General features: G+C 40.3%; 1 protein-coding gene across 1 annotated transcript; it reads left to right on the top strand.

The window, feature by feature from the left end:
- Positions 1-11,200: 11,200 nt before the first annotated feature.
- Positions 11,201-16,846, top strand: SAP18 (Sin3A associated protein 18). The gene is made up of 4 exons (XM_063305770.1): positions 11,201-11,435; positions 13,199-13,308; positions 14,764-14,886; positions 16,357-16,846. Exons 1-4 carry the CDS (start codon positions 11,364-11,366, stop codon positions 16,511-16,513), a joined length of 462 nt encoding a protein of 153 aa, XP_063161840.1. The 5' UTR covers positions 11,201-11,363; the 3' UTR covers positions 16,514-16,846.
- The last annotated feature ends 447 nt before the right edge of the window (positions 16,847-17,293 follow it).

The following is a 17,293-nucleotide window of genomic DNA, read 5'->3' as shown; positions in this document are numbered from 1 at the left end:
ATTGGATTTGTGCACTATGCTAACCCAAAGTCATAGTTTGCTTTGTGGCTGTATGGAATTGTATATCTTGATCATTCTGGTCCAACATAAATCCAGTCCTCTGCTTGGTACATTGGTCTGGCCTTAGTCAGGAATGCAAATTTTTTTTTTAATCATATGGCATAGCAGTTTGGTGTTCATGCTGTTTTTTCTTGCTGGGAAATCCTTGTGAGGTCCAGCAGCCAGATGTGTAGACTATTTAGCCATGACAAGTCACGTTGCCCAGGGTGGACCACGAGGAGGCGAGTCTACATTGCACCCAGTTGGGCTGAGAGAGTGATGGGCCCAAGGTCACCCAGTTGGCTTTCATGCCTAAGGCGGGACTAGAACTCACAGACTCCTGGTTTCTAGCCCAGAACCTTAACCACTAGACCAAACTGGCAATTGATCTAGCCCTAGCCATGAGTTAGATATACTATATAAATCACAAAGTTTCTCCTGCAAAGCTTGCGATCTGCATTAGGATAAAGAAAGGAAAAAGCTGATAGTGTAAAGATGGAGTCTGAGGACTCTGAAGACGTAGTGGAGGAGGAGAACCAGATAACGGTGAGGGGGCGAAAACCAAAGAGCCTTCAGAGCTGCTAACTGGTGGAGTCTCTGATGAAGAGATTCAGCAGCCAATCAGCACTCGACAGTGGAGAGTGGCAAAGAGAGCTCAAGAGGCGATTGGCTCCCCTCCGAAAATGGGGGGAAAGTCAAACGCTTAAAAGGCGCCCACACAGAGAACAGGTTGTCGGTGACAACCATTCTCTTCTCCCAGCTGCGCTCCCAGATCAGCCACCTCAGCCGACCTCCCTACCTTCTGTGACGATTTTTCTCCTCAGAATCCTGTCTCTGCCACACCTCTTGCTCCTTACCTTGCCGCTGAGCCACCGCTTTCCCCGGAATCTCTCTCAGCCGTGCCTCCTTCTTCCTGCTTTGCTGCTGCTGGTCCTGGATCAGTTCTCCTCAGCTGGGTAGAGCAACTTCATCTCCTGCTGTGCTGCTGCACAGCTACTGCCTCTGGAGTTGCTGGCTGTCATTGCGCTGCTGCTGTCTCTGGAGCTGCTTGTTGCCGACCATCTGATTTGTCTCTGCTCCTTGCCTGGCTGCTGAGTGAGTTCAGTCCTCCAGTCTGGTTATATTCCTGCCTTGCTGTTGGTGATTCCAGCCAACCAGTTCAGTCTTGCCATTGCCTTGCCACTGTGCAAGCCAGTTCCAGTCCAGCTGTTTCAACCATCCTGCCACTGGTGACTCGGTCTGTCAGTCCGGCCTGGCTCCCTGTCTGGTCTCAAATAACGCCAGTCCTTGACTCCAGCCACACTGATTGAATTCCTGCTCACACACTTCAGCCATTGCAGTTGCACTTTAATTTGTAATAAATAAAACCTGTTAATACCTCTTCGTAATTCAGTCTAGTTGGTCAGAACAGATAGATACATTAGTAGTAGCATGGATAGGCACTTACATTCCATTAAATGGCATCAGAGAGATAGAGAAACTATTGACTGTGTTTGTCATCTAAGGATCACCTGGATATTTGCAGCCCAGGTCTGCTAGTCCTAATCTGCATAACAAGATGTCTGCTCAGGTCACTGAACAATAAAAAGGGAGAGATAGCAGAAATTTGGCAGCAGAGTTCAACAGAAGTAAGAGAGGACTTTGACCTGCAAAACTGTGAGACTGTATGCTTAACTATATGGGTTAAAAGGTCATCTCCTGAATAGATGTTAATTGGACTGGGTGTGTCCTGAAAGCTGCTGAAGGCTTATTATGGGTGACTGAGTAATTGCTTTCTGCTGAGAAAGTGGAGGCTGCTTAGAGACTATATGAGGAATATAAGGTAAACCACACAGTGAACAAAGAGGAACAGCTAAGTTTTCTGACAGTATGCATTCAGCTAACCTAAGAAGAGAACAAATGTACCCCTGAATAGCAATTTGCTAAGAAAAAGAACAAAAACAGGCTTCTGGGAGTGTGGATAAAGTATGTAGTAGAATAGCTGCCAAGATTCAGGAAACCTACTAACTGAACCCTTTCACCTCATTCATGTGCAGACTAATGGTACTGCCACAGCAGCTTCATGTATGCATACTGGGTTCTGAAACTCCAGGAATGAAGAACCTGAGGGCTTAGATGATGTTCTCAACCATCATTCTTGTCCATGGAAGAGGAGTGGAAGGAGAAAATAATACTGCTATGGAAATGGTGTCAGTGAAAGATGCTTGGTTTCTGAGACCATGCAGTACCTGGATGATTAACTACTGGCATGAGATAGGTTGCTCCTCCAAAGATGAGGAAAAAATGTGTTTGGGCAAAGGACTTGATCAGGAGCACTTTAAACAAAGTTCTACAGGAATTGGAGGAGGAAACCCAGATGTGAGAACTTCAGACAAAGGCTGGTACATGGCAGGAGTAAGGGAGAGAAAAACATACTAAGGCCTCATAAACCACTCAGTGAAAAAAACCAGGAAGAACACTGAATTTCATTGCCTTCGGTGTCCATATACTAATATTCAGGGTAGGGGAAATAAACAAGGTGAGCTTGAACCCTTAGAACAGGAAGGTTAGTATGATTGAATAGTTATAACTAAGACAGGGTGGGATGACTCTCATTATTACAAAAGAGCTATTGAAGGATACAACAAAAGGCTGCAAAACCGAAGAAGGAAACGGGGGGTGGGGGTGAAAGTTGAACAGGTCACCAAGAAAGAGTACAAATGGATAGCCCAGAATGGGTAGAGGCAGTGTCAGGAAAGCTAAAACTCAGAAGAAACAGGATTAGACAAAGGCTGCTAAGAAGAATAAAAAGGTCTTATCTGAATGTATTTCAAATAAAAAAAGTCCAAGAGCTGCTCAGTGAAGAAATCAAAATGCTAACAGACAGTAAAAAATGGCAGAACGATTGAATCTGTTTTAACTCTGTCTTCTTCAAGAACAAATTGAGGGCTCTGCAGGGAGGGGATCAGAAAAGTCAAAATGGAGGCCACAACTAAGCGATTGAAGCCCTGCTCGTTTAATTGGATTGCACTTTTAAAAGGGGTGGGGCACAACCATCGCATGGCTGTGGCCTCCATTTTGACTTTTTTGACCCATTTCCTGTGGACACCCCTGGAGGATTTGATTTACTTGTTTGAATTAGCTTCTCATCAAGAAACAAGCGAGTGTAGCAAGAACTGGAGAGAAAAGTAAAATCTCATGGTTCCACTGCAACAGAAACTCCTGAGTTGGTGCCTGGTGAGACAGGATGCTGGCTGAATGACCTCCGTTCCTGAAGAGGCTTGTCCTGAACGGCCAGGGCTGTGCCCGACAAGGAAGCTGTCTCAGAGCTGCTCTCATAACTTCAGATCTTAAGCATTAGCCCCTCATCCACGGATTGCAACAGAAACAGGAACATGTACTATCTGTATAATAAAAATGATCTTGCTTAATATTGACAGTTGAATAGCGAGGTCTCTCTTTGAGTGTCAGGCAAGACAACAGGGTTTACAATGACTATTTTGCAGACAGTACTGTGTGCTCAGACTCATTTATTTATTTATTTATTTATTTATTTGATTTAGGACATTGACATGGCCACCCATCTTCAGCAAATAATTCTGGGCCGCTCACAATACAATGTGTGCCTACGTTTTTCATTTGCTGGTTGCAGCAGCTTGTTGTTACTAGAAGAGTGGCCAGCTATAGCTAGAGCCATGCTAATAGCACTGAAGCATCACTCATTAAGACTTAAAAATAATCTCTTAGTTCAGTTGTGTTACAGGAAAAACCACTGTGCTCTATCAATGATCTAGCATTTTATTCTCACTGTGAGAAGTTTATGGGAACTTCACAACCAGGATACAAATGCAACAGTTCTTCCAATTTGCATTTCCCAGTCACAAGTATTGACTGACATACTATCTCTGTTCATGCAGGTAACATCTAAGCACCATAACTAATAGCTCTTCATCGCCTTCTCCTCCCTTAAATTGTTTAATAAATTCTAATAAAACAATTCAAAGTATCAGGGCAACTGCTGGTGTCTGTGTTTGTGTGTGTCAAAAAATCAAAATGGCAGTTGCAACTGCATATCCTTGACCCCACGGATGTCCCATCGGCCATTACCAGGCCTTGTGGTACAGAATTCTCAGTGGGTGAGAGATGAGCCATTGCCCTTTTATCGGTTTCTATCTCCTACATTCAGCTTCATTGGATGACCCCAGAAATTATCAATGAAAGGTTTTCCCTACCAGTTTTCCATACTGTAAATAATTATTTGTATACAACACTACCAAGTTCTCCTTACTTATTTTGCTTACATTTTCCCAACAAATAATCCCTAGACCATTTATCATCAGTGAGTTGGACCAATGTCAAGAAATGCCATCTGAGATCTTGCAGGAGGTGGTCTTGGCTACGTTGTTCACCACTTGGGCTGTTGCCTTTCCACTGCAAGGCAGATATCTGAAGCAGCTTGTTGTTGTTTATTTGTTTAGTCGCTTCCAACTCTTCGTGACTTCATGGACCAGCCCACGCCAGAGCTTCCTGTCGGTCGTCAACACCCCCAGCTCCCCCAGGGACGAGTCCGTCACCTCTAGAATATCATCCGTCCATCTTGCCCTTGGTCGGCCCCTCTTCCTTTTGCCCTCCACTCTCCCTAGCATCAGCATCTTCTCCAGGGTGTCCTGTCTTCTCATTATGTGGCCAAAGTATTTCAGTTTTGCCTTTAATATCATTCCCTCAAGTGAGCAGTCTGGCTTTATTTCCTGGAGGATGGACTGGTTTGATCTTCTTGCAGTCCAAGGCACTCTCAGAATTTTCCTCCAACACCACAGTTCAAAAGCATCTATCTTCCTTCTCTCAGCCTTCCTTATGGTCCAGCTCTCGCAGCCATACGTTACTACGGGGAACACCATTGCTTTAACAATGAAGACCTTTGTTGTCAGTGTGATGTCTCTGCTCTTAACTATTTTATCGAGATTGGTCATTGCTCTTCTCCCAAGGATGAAGCGTCTTCTGATTTCCTGACTGCAGTCAGCATCTGCAGTAATCTTTGCACCTAGGAATACAAAGTCTTTCACTGCTTCTACATTTTCTCCCTCTATTTGCCAGTTATCAATCAAGCTGGTTGCCATCATCTTGGTTTTTTTGAGGTTTAGCTGCAAGCCAGCTTTTGCACTTTCTTCTTTCACCTTCATCATAAGGCTCCTCAGTTCCTCTTCACTTTCAGCTATCAAAGTGGTATCATCTGCATATCTGAGATTGTTAATGTTTCTTCCAGAGATTTTAACTCCACCCTTGGATTCCTCAAGCCCAGCTTGTTGCATGATGTGTTCTGCATACAAGTTGAATAGGTAGGGTGAGAGTATACAGCCCTGCCGTATTCCTTGCCCAATCTTAAACCAGCTTAGCAGTTTAGCCCGGATGATTTTATGTACCCATGTAGTTTCTACCTTTTAATATTCTTGTTTTTTTTTTAATCATATGGCGTAGTAGTTTTGGTGTTCATGCTGCTTTTCTTGCTGGGAAATCCTTGTGAGGTCCGGCAGCCAGATGTGTAGGCTATTTAGCTGTGACAAGTCACGTTGCTTGGGGTGCACCACGAGGAGGCGAGTCTGCATTGCACCGAGTTGGGCTAGTGCCTTGGCTAGAATATCAGTTCGGCAAAACGGCCAGAAACGTGAAATTGAAGCATGCACGAAGCCTGACTTGATTAAAAGGAGTTTCCCATCTGCACTATGCAAAGCTGGACAAATGCAAATACTTTCTTAACTACCAAATCATTTGCTTGCTTGGGAAAACTAGAATGTGAACGTTGTGTTAGAAAATTACGGTAGATAATTTCCAGTTTAGTTTGCACCCAGCACACTCCCAGTCAATCCCTATATTCACGTCAGAGGAAGCATATATGTCGCTCAGTTCAGCTAGCAAAAAATGTAGCTTGATGTTTGTTTATTAAACATCAGCAAACGTAAAAAAGTTAATCAGCAAAATGGGACAAAAGGCAAGCAAAAGCAGAGAGAGATATGAATAACAATAAAAAATTTCCTTCCTTCCTTCCTTCCTTCCTTCCTTCCTTCCTTCCTTCCTTCCTTCCTTCCTTCCTTCCTTCCTTCCAGACCCAGTGGAAACATTACTGTGTGTAGTTAGTACGGACAGTCTCAAAGGCAGTAGCCTTTAGTTATTCCAGCCTTAACTCTTCTATGGAGCCAGTTTGGTGTAGTGGTTAAGGCATCAGGCTACAAATTGGGAGACCCTGAGTTCTAGTCCCACCTTACTAGGCATGAAGCCAGTTGGGTGATCTTGGGCCAGTCACTCTCTCTCAGCTGTAGGAAGGAGGCAGTGGCAAACCACTTTTGAAAAACCTTGCCAAAAAACTACAGGGACTGGTCCAGGCATTTGCCAGGAGTCAAAAACTGACTCAAAGGCAGAATAGAGATGGAAAGTAGAACACCAGGTTACCCGGTTGTCTCTATTTTGTACCATGAGTCAATCTGGTAGATGATCACCGATGTATCTGACACATTGGCTTATTTAGCCTATTTTATTATGTGAACCCAACCCATGCTCTGCTTATGGTCAGTGTATTACGCAATTCCAGATAACTGAGTTGAGTAGATCACAGCTACTATGAAAATAGAAATCAAATAAGTTAAAACTTCAGAATTTAAAGGAATTTGAGGCCAGGAGCAGGCAAACATTTGGTAGCTGGAACCATGTTTAACATGCTTTAAGAAGCAGGGGATGGCCAATTTTTGAGGGAGTTTGGGGTTTGTCTTCCAGCTATATGAAGCCTATTTTAAGGCTTATGCTACAGTATTTTGTAATGTTATTACACCTCAAAATGGTAGGAAATTGTGCTACCAGTTGTCAACAACTATGGTCGAAGGAAAAAAAAACACCCATTCATTCACATCAAAAGCTTGGGTGATAAATTCCTTATTTCTGTTCTAGGGTAAGGCATAGCTAACCTTTTAATATTCCAGATCTCTATTCTTATTCTCAAATAATGGTTCAGAAGCCAGAAGTACATTCAGTTGCAGAAGCCCATATGTTTTAGTAACTTTCTCCAATCTAATGCCCTCCAAATGTTCTGGACCTGAATTTCCATAGTTCCTAGCCAGCATGCCAATAGATATAAATGGTACATTTACAAAGATACATTCCTTTGTCCCCAAATAACCATAGAAAAATGATTCTGGTATAATGAGAAGAGGTCTTCCTCCACTTTCTCAATACTACTTGAATTTATAAGCCTCTATCATACTTTCTCTTATTAGTATTTTATTTTTTTTAACCAAATACCTTTTGTCAGAGAGGAGATACTGCAACTCCTTGATTATTTTGGCTACTTCTTTTTGCATCTTACCTGGCTTCATAAGATGGTATGACCAGAGCTGAACATTATATTTAAATGCAGCCACAGCATGTGTTTATATAAAAGTACTATAGAACTAACAGTTTAATATCTGATGTCTTCCATCATCATCTCTAACATACAGTTTGCCATCTTTTATAGTTGCCATCATATGATTTGGTATTTTCACTGAACTATGACTCAAGATTTTCTTTCCTGGAGTGCTATGCCCTGTTTTATCTGTGTTTATATGAAATCATTTTTTTTCTTTTTGCCCTAGGGTGCATCGTTTCTAATTATTTATAATTTCTAATTATAATTTTATCATTAATGTTAATATATATTGATAAATTATTAAACCTATTTTCTACCTTACATCTGAAGGAAACTTATTAAGTAGTAAAAATACCAAGGTGTATGATTAACTTTGTTAAGCATACACCTTGGTATTTTTATTATTATAAAATATTTTAACACTGCTACAGAGCTTTTTTACTTAGAAAGTGCTCAAGAAAATTAAAAACAGAATGAAATGTATAACCACCTCTAACCCCCTGTAAAACCACACAAAACATAAATATAATATATTTAAAACACCAATCAATCAGAAAGTTGAGCACCAGTTAGGCGAACAAGTGAATCAAACCAACAAAAACCAGAGAAAAGCCAAGGGTTCACCATACTGTATACCTAAAAAACGTGTTGGATTAGTGTCATACAGTAAGCAATTCCACAAAATGTGGCAGCAATCAAAAAGACTCACTTCCATGTGGATACTAACCAGGTAAGTGGGTAGGAACTTGAAAGGAAAAACCTCTAGATGTGTTTACAGTCTGGATTGACTACATTGAATCTGTAATACAAATGCAAGAGACACATTTTTACAAGTATACGTTGTACTCCTCACTCACCGGCAGTTAGCTGGTTTTTCCATATTACAAACCACGCTTGGGGGCCAATGCAGTCAGGAGCAAAATGTAACTTAATTTTTAGTCTTGTACAACTTCTGCTGTGCAAAACCAGCTGCAACAGGACACAAGTTCATATTATCTGACTACAGATGAATGTGTGACCTGTTTGGGGCAAGAGAATTTATACATTATATATGAATTACCTCCTTGACAGTTATGTCCTGTTAGGAAGGGTCCATCCATGTATCTTTTTTGTGTATCTTTCCTGCCATCTTTGCACTCTGAGTTAAAACATTTGAAAGGAAGTTTATCAAGCTGAACATTCTTGTAAATCTGAACTTGACTGCCAAGAATGCAAATGATTCATTCCCTATGAGGAATTAATTTCCTGTCCACACTACTCCACCCCCTTTAAACATACATTTACTATTCAAAACAAGTGACCCCTCTGTTTCTTTACTTTGAGCACAGTGCATTCTTAAATTCTCCAAATATTTCTGACAATCTATTCTTAGACTAACCGGAATAAAATAATAACTCAGACCCTCAATATTAATGATCTATGTATGTGATAGCGATATGACAGAACAAATTCAGATGCTCTCAGTTCAGATGCCTTGAGGGGGGGACTGTCTGCTAAAAAAAGAGAAAGAATTAACTTATTTGACCTGTTAGGCATTCAGTTTAAAAGTCTGCCAAAAACCACCTACAGTACCTCTGAAATGATAGTAACTGCCATTCTCCTCCTCCAATACACTGCACAAAGCTTTGTTTGAATAGATGTCCCATCTGTGCATATTCCCTGTTTTGTGCACAAAAGGAGTTCTTAATCATGCCAGTCCTGTAGATCAGTGTTTTTCAAACTTGGCAACTTTAAGATGTGTGGACTTCTAGTCCCAGCATGGTGGCTGGGGAATTCTGGGAGTTGAAGTCCATACATCTTAAACTTGCCAAGGTTGAGAAACACCACTGTCGATAAAATAGTTGATTATCTCAATTGACCAGCATTACATCTTGCTCTGGTCTCTGGGAGCCAATGAGCTTAGGAAGTTACAGTAGTTGAATTGGTGGCCTATCTGTAAAATGCCACTGAATTCTGACTGCTTTTGCCAATTCCATGTGAAGGGCTCTGTTGCTTTCTAAGATGTAGAATGGTTTTCTGGAATAAATGGTTAAAGTAGCAAAATAAAAGCTTTTGACTTGATTCAGTTTTCAGTTCTCTAGATTCTAAGCATGAAAACATACTTGGGTGCCATCTAGCTAATATTCACGAGATTTCAAAAGATCAACAATAGTATTCTATCTACTGTATATGATCTACATGGAGTATCCACTAAGATTATTCTGCATCCACAAGTTGTTTTGTGAAACTTAGTTTACAATAGTTCTTGTGAGGTCAATACACAGTTGGAAAAGCAACCTAGAATTCTCCAGATTTTGGGATTTTAATTCCCATAAGCCAGTATGATCTATGATCAGAACAACGTTTAGAATAAGCTGGGGAATTCTGGAAGTTGAAGTCCACCACAGCTTAAGCTGCCGAGGTTGAGAAACACTGCTCTAGAAGCTACCAAGATGGCAGGCAAGAGTGGAAAATAAAATTTAAAAAAGAAATCCCAACAGAAGGTAATGGCAAATCAGTTGTGTTGCCCATAAAATACCATGGACCTACCCATAAAGTCTTCAGGAGCTAAGCTCCAATTTCTTTTTAAAATAGACTTGGTTTATGCTTTACACATTTATGCTAAGATAAAATGTGCTTAAGCAGAGTCTATTGGCTTGATTGTGTACCTAGTCATTATGAGGAAAATTCATGGAAATTTGAGGAAAGCCTCACACAGTTATGGGACTGCCACTGCAGCACACAGGCCTGTTAGTCACTAGGCCACTGCATCCAAAGCTGGCTTCTTGACTGTTGGTTAGTGGTTAATGACCAATGCTGAGTGTGACACCTATAAAACTGACCATAACAACAGATATATGCACAGATACCTTACATTAAGAAAATACTATATGAATCCCTTTAACAAACTTTAGTCATGATTCCTGCCTACTAAAAATAAATTGTGTACTGAGATAATCATACCATATTTCTCTGTTTACAGTGATTTCTTAAAAAAAACTAAACAGAGGAATATTGAAGACTGAATACATACAACACATCAGGCCAGTTTGATTAAGCATGGCTTAGTGAATAAACCACCTCAGGGTGAATTCAGCCGACACACAGCTATAAACTATACCTTATACAGGTAGTCTTCACTTAACAACCATTCGTTTAATGACAGTTCAGACTTACAGTGGTGCTGAAAAACCCGACTTACAACCAGTCCTCATACTGGCCAGAGTTTGGATGCTAAGGCAAGAGCCCTGAACCTGCAAACATGGATGGATATTAAGCCTCTCTGTCTGTGAGAAAGGCCATTTTAGACAATATTCAAAAACTAAGCAGGGTCAGACCAGATTAGATTATCAGGAAATCCTATGCCTGTAGACTAGATTGGGAAGTGAAAAAAATCTCTGAAGGATGCAGTGGCAAGCCACTTCTGTATGTTGCCAAGAAAACTGCATGTCCAGGTAATCACCAGGAGTCCAACAGGACTCCAAGGTGTTTAATATGTGGGAAAACAGAACCCGCTAAACAATTTCAACACCCATCAACTATTGCAGTGTTTCTCAGCCTGGGCAAGTCCCCGAATTCCCCAGCCAGCATGCTGGGAGTTGAAGTCCACACATCTTCAAGTTGCCCAAGTTGAGAAACACTGACGTAATGCATCCCTTTCCTCCCCGCCTTAAAATTCAAGTCTCCAGCAGCCCGACCCCTATTGGCCACTTAGAAGGAACCCGTCTTTCCAGAGCCTCTTTCCCTTTTCGGGCACACTTAAGTCTCGCGAGAGTTTCTTCGCGGGGGTGCCCAGCAGAGAAGTCCGACTTTGGTGGGCGCCGCCATCTTGTTTCGGCGGAGCTTGAAAAGTCGCTTCCGGGTGAGCTTGTCGGTCTGTGGTTGGAAGGTGGTGTTGGTGCTGAGAAGCTGTTGCGCGGTCGGTCTTCTTAGCTTTTGTTTCGACGGGAGGTTCAGACGAAGAGCCGTCCCGATGGCGGTGGAGTCTCGCGTTACTCAGGAGGAGATTAAGAAGGAGCCCGAAAAGCCGATCGACCGCGAGAAGGTACAAAGGAGTTGAAGGCAGCGGCGAGAAGCGGGGTCGGCTGGCTTGTCGCTTCGCCCCCGTTGCTGGCGCTACATTCATGTTGCAGTGGCGTGTGCCAGACAAGCAAGCCTCATTCATCCTCAGATTTAAAAAAAAAACGATCAGTCGGAGGGGAAGGCAGTCTTGCAAAGTGGGGTAGAAACTTCATGCAGTTTCATCTCTGCTCCTCAGTTTAAGTGTGAAAGCCGTCGGGTGTAAACTGAAGCTTACATTAACTACATGGGCTGGGTTTTGTACCTTGTACCAGGTTTAAAATGTGATTGGCTGATTTGTGGCTTTTTGGGTTGTGTAAACATGGCAATTAAATGATGCTTGTTTACCTATCAACCTAGGCAGTCTCTCACTCTGCTGCCATTAGTGTGCCTGTGGCTTATCATACGCAGCCTTGGAGGTAAAGTCTCATTCAAGCTGTACTCCTGATGAGTTTTTGGGAATGGCCATGTAATTTTCTTGGCAAAAATACGAGAATGATTTGCAGATGCCTTCTTTCATTTCTCAATCTAACCTGCATACTTGGGGTATCCTGTTAGTTTCCCATCGAAATGTCAATCAGACAAGACCTTGCTTAATTATAGGCTTAATGCATAATAAGCATCATTAGGCTTGGTAAGTCTAGAAAAGTTTGTAATCTTGCTTTTTTTTGGCAAATAAGAGTATGAGAAAGACCTATGCACCATCTAACAAAACATTCTAAAGATTTTAGCTAAGAAGACCTGGTTTTGTTGCCTTGCCTGGAATAGGGAGGGGAAGAGCCATTCTTGGGGCTGGTTGATTCCCTAGTTCTGTGGGGACCAGTTTTATTCCCTTATGGTTTGAATTAGATCCGCTGTGGCTTGGACTTTATTGCATTTTATGCTGACTGATTATTGGTTGTATTTATGATTTTATTGAAATTTTAAATTGTTTTTATTGTGAACTGCCCAGGGTCCCCCGTGTGGGGGAGATGGGCGGTGATAAAAATTAGATAGATAAATAAATATTTCAACTTAGAAGTACTGGTATTTTTACTTAACGAGCTGTAGAGATAAGTGACATAATAAGCCATCTATTTCCATATGCAAATTCAACATCTTGTTAAGCTGATTTAGGTTCGCTAGGCTTGGATACTGTATTAATCAGCAAAGACTTCTGTCAAAAAGTAGTTTAAGAATCGTAAATATTACATGGACTCATGAAATCAGAAAAGGTAATTTGTGGTTGGAGATCATCTTAGTAGAAAGGCATAAAGTTGTTTTGAGCCAAATCTGAGTTGTTTATGGAGATGTCAGAAGTGTTGTTTAAGGAAGGCAGTTGATTTTAAAATAAAATCTTCTAAGCTTCTGCACATCCCAAACAGGCTGGAAAAGTATGCTAGCTGTGAAGTTGGTAACTTGGAGAGAAAACTTGAGGGTGGGGGGGGAGAAAAAAAAATCACAAATGAATTCCCTCCTCTTTGTCCATTGGTTGTTAACAGGCTTTGGAAATTCTCCCTTCAGGAGAATAGGATTTCTGTGTTACGCATATTCTCTTTTTCTGCTTCTCCATAGAAAATTCTTAACTAGAATTTTAAAACACCTTAAGTCTCAAAAAGCTGGATAAAGATTTATTTAGCTACAGTTCATTTATATTTTTTGTAAGGCAACCTTAATCAAGGGAGAGAAATTCAATAAAAATTGACATAAAGTAACAAAATCAGTGACAAAAGGTATAAATACAATTAAGACAGGCTGTTTGCTTTGCAGACTTGTCCCCTCTTGCTGAGGGTCTTCACCACCAACAATGGGCGTCATCACCGGATGGATGAGTTTGCCCGTGGAAATGTACCTTCCAGTGAACTTCAGATCTACACGTGGTAAGTGGTAGTTTTTGCCTGTATAGGAACTGTTTGCCTGTATCTCAAAACTGCATTGAAAACACATGAATGGTATCATTTATGCTATGATAGCAGAGAAGGTTGCTCCCTTTTTTAATGGATAACAGTTCTGATAGATGAAAGGCATAAAAATCGAGAAAGTTATGCCATTTTATGTCTTTCATATTAATGGACACAATTTGTAGTAGTGGAAATTACATTCTAGTAAGAAAGATGGAGAAATGTGTATAGAAAAGATGTGTATGTTGCGATGTTTACCAAAGAAAGAAGTAATTTGTTTGTAGACTTGTCTCTTGCTGATTATTTTATAAATCTAGTGGTTGATAGATACCTTGGTTTGGCTTCAAAAGACAGAAAACAAGGTTATACATATTTAATTGTATATTCCTAAATAACAAAGGAATCTGAAAATTAATCTCTGAAAGACCAAGGCTGTCTTGGTCTCAGAAAAAGACTGTATGATTGCAGGCTATAAGTGGCTACTAGAGCAAACAGATGATTTGTATATTCTGTTTGAATGGTTATAAATGCATGGAAAAATTATGTTATGCAAGCATTGGTAGAAAGGCAGTGGTTAGTATGTGGCAGAATTAAATGTTTGTCAAAAGACACAAAAATATGAATGGGTTTCTGACCACTTGGTTACTTGGAAGTGACCCAGATATGTCAGGAGAAACATAAAAAGTAATTGAATATAATAGAATGGGGTACTTTAGAAGTGTGTGTAGTAAAACGAGGAGGAGACTCAGATTGAATGAATGTGAATTGAATTCAAAAGTGAGTTTCATACAGAAGTACTTTGAGGTAGCTTCCTCTTATAGAATGAACAAGGACCAACTTGCAAAACAAATATATGAAAGATCAGTAACTTGAAAGGAAGGGGAAGACCAAGAATGTTGTGCTTGAATGGAGCTGAGACTTTCAAACCAGAATAGGTGAGAAGTTTGAGGGCTCCAAGGTAATGGTGTATGGACATGATGGAAGCAAGGATGGTTTGCAAAGACAGAAAAATATGGAGGGTTATAGAGTATGGTGCTGATGGAAGCTAAATTTATTTACGTTATTCCCTGCCTTTAATTTCCTTTGCTTACTACTGGTGAAAGACAATAGCATGATGGGTATATGTGTGAATTTCTACATGAATGCTCTGCAAGAAGAGCTAAGTGCTAATTAAAATAAGGCATAATGGCAAGAGAAAATACAAAATATCCTTGTGTTCTGATACTTGCATAATTTGGGAGTTCAGAGGAAGCTAATTTTGAAAAAGATGTTTACTGCTGAAAGAAATTAAATATTTGTGAAATGTTTAATGGGAAATACACTTCTTGATACAAGACTTTTCAGTTCTGTGGATCCTTAAGTTCTTAGAATTAATACCATAAAGTAAGGATCCATACTTATTAAATTGGCCTGGAATTTTTTTTTTCCCTCCAGGATGGATGCAACTTTAAAAGAGCTGACCAGTTTAGTGAAGGAAGTCTATCCAGAAGCAAGGAAGAAGGGGACACATTTCAACTTTGCAATAGTTTATACAGATCTTAAAAGGCCTGGGTACAGGTAATACAATTGATATATACAGTAACAGAAAGTCTACAGTGTTGTTAGTAGCAAGGTTTTAAAATTGTAGCACATAGTAGGGAACAAAAATTCAATATAATGCTGCAACCTGAAGTTAGTGTTCATAGATTAGAATCTTTTTACAGTGGTTAATTGTATCCCTTTCCTTATCCTGTGAAATATATTTGTAAAGTCAGGCAGGTGCTAAATAAGTACCTATCTCTGAACTATAGCTGCAAATTATTTCAGGAGAAAGCAGCTGATTGCATATGGAGAAGGTGATTTGATCCTGGGAAAAATAACAATTCCTCTCTAAAGAAATTTGAAAGAGCTTAAAATTTGGCAGCCAGAGATGAATGTTTTAAGTTGCAAATATCAGATGGCTAAATATGAATAGGATTTTTGTACACCTAAATTAGAGAACATCTGTCCCTCCAATGCAATTGCTTAGTTGTAGGACAGCTTAGCATAAGTTGAGCAATTGTTTATAATATATTTTCTCAAGTGCACATTCAAGCTGTCATTCTTTTTGTACATATGCTAGACATTTTCTCTAAATTTAAAGCATTAACTTTAAAATAATATGCATTTCTTGTGCATGCTTCCTAGTCTTTGTACTTCCAATGGACCATGAATTCAAGTCTGTATTGAAACATTACAGATACGCTTAACTGATACTAAAAAGGTTAGGTGACGATAATATATGAAGTGAAGTCTAGGATTGTGGTTGAAAAGCTGCTGAGATCAATAAGACCACACTCACATCTAAATGGGAAAGTATGTTAATATTAGTTGTTATATATAACATGCAAAGAAAAATCACCTGGAAGAACACACACACAGGGATATATAGTAACTCCAATTATCCGGCATATTATCTCTATGCCCAGGGTCTCGGTTTGAAGCTTTGGAGAGCTCATGTGTCATGTTCACTGTTTCAATGTGCACTGTACATCGTAACGTTTCACATGCCATGGTGCTGACGCGCGTTTCTGTTGGGAGGGAGCTGCTGTGAAACCTTGTGCCAAGCTTTGTGTCTATGTTCATTTCAATGGAATGTGTTTGGGTTATGTGCTCTGCTCAAGGACTTTTCCCGCGGACCATCAGAAGCCGTTAGGAGCACCTGGGATTGTGAGCCTGGGAAGATTCTACAGGGGGGGGGGATCTCATTTGCACCGAGGGTTTTTTAGTTTGCATTTGGCGTGCTTTTTCCATTCTCAGCTTTCTTTGTGACCCTGCATACTATTCTTTAATAAATCAGATATCTTTGTGATCCTGCTTATGAGTCTGATGGTGTTTAGAATAGGCAATCATTACATCATGTCAATCAGAATAGATGGTACTAAGCTAGATGAGGTAGAACATCTCATGTTGAGCTATGTTATTCTGTTCAAACTGTATTTTCTATTTTGGTTTTGAATAACTTGATTTCCTGGAGGAAAATAATGTCCCCTTTACTTCTTTCTACAGGGTGAAAGAAATTGGCAGTACAATGTCAGGAAGAAAGGGCACGGATGATTCCATGACTCTGCAGTCCCAGAAGTTCCAGATAGGGGATTACCTCGACATAGCAATTACTCCCCCAAATCGGGCACCACCTCCTTCTGGTCGTATGAGACCCTACTGATACTTTGCCTCATGTCACTGACTGCCATCTGCAGACTATCACTGATTAGTTTCTGCATTATCTTACTGATTCTTTCCCCAAATGTAAAGTCAGAATATTAGAACACTTAGTAACCCTAGGAAGTATCGAAGTTAGTTGAAATGATGTTATTGTACAAGGAGTGCCCTCAAGCTATTAACTGTCCGGTTTTTATAAAGTTGGCCCGAGCAACACAGCAGTTCTCCGTATTTTTTTTAAACTTGTTATGGAACAAATATATCATTAAGCCTAACTTAAAATATGTGATTAAAGGAATTGATGTATTTCATAAATACAGTTTTATTGTAAAATAAACGAGAATGTACATGGTGCTCATTCTTGCCTCAAGAATGCTGTAGTAAGTAGATACACACCAAAAAATATGGACTACTACAAGGGTGTATTACTTCTATCAGTTCAGGTGCCATATCCCATATGACATGGATTTTTCTGTCTACTGTTGTTTACCTTCTTCTACCATGAATGCACCAGACCCCATGGCAGGCATGCAAAGCGTCACACCCCACCTCTGCATTACTGTGCTAAAGAGAAAAACATAACCACAGTTGGTTTACCTATAGATGGGGTTGTAGCATTCAGTGCCAAATTCTAAGTGCTGGCAGACTGATTTCAATCTTGCCTTGGAGAAGGAAGAAGTAAGGCTCTTCTTTTTTGAAACAAGGGGGAGAAGGGACTTTCTATTGTAAAGACTTTTTTTTTTTGGTCAGAGGAAGCAACTGGTGTCATAATTCCCTTACTAAA

This window comes from Candoia aspera, chromosome 5 (assembly GCF_035149785.1).
Source record: "Candoia aspera isolate rCanAsp1 chromosome 5, rCanAsp1.hap2, whole genome shotgun sequence".
In the NCBI taxonomy this organism is placed as follows: Eukaryota; Metazoa; Chordata; class Lepidosauria; order Squamata; family Boidae; genus Candoia; species Candoia aspera.
Note: the sequence above shows the minus strand (reverse complement) of the source record. Positions and strands in the feature narration are given on the sequence as shown.

Coding starts and splice junctions, on each gene's coding strand:
- SAP18 (XM_063305770.1), top strand. CDS start 11,364: ATGGCGGTGGAGTCTCGCGTTACTCAGGAGGAGATTAAGAAGGAGCCC. Junction 13,309..14,763: donor GAACTTCAGATCTACACGTG/GTAAGTGGTAGT, acceptor TTTTCCCTCCAG/GATGGATGCAACTTTAAAAG. Junction 14,887..16,356: donor CTTAAAAGGCCTGGGTACAG/GTAATACAATTG, acceptor TTCTTTCTACAG/GGTGAAAGAAATTGGCAGTA.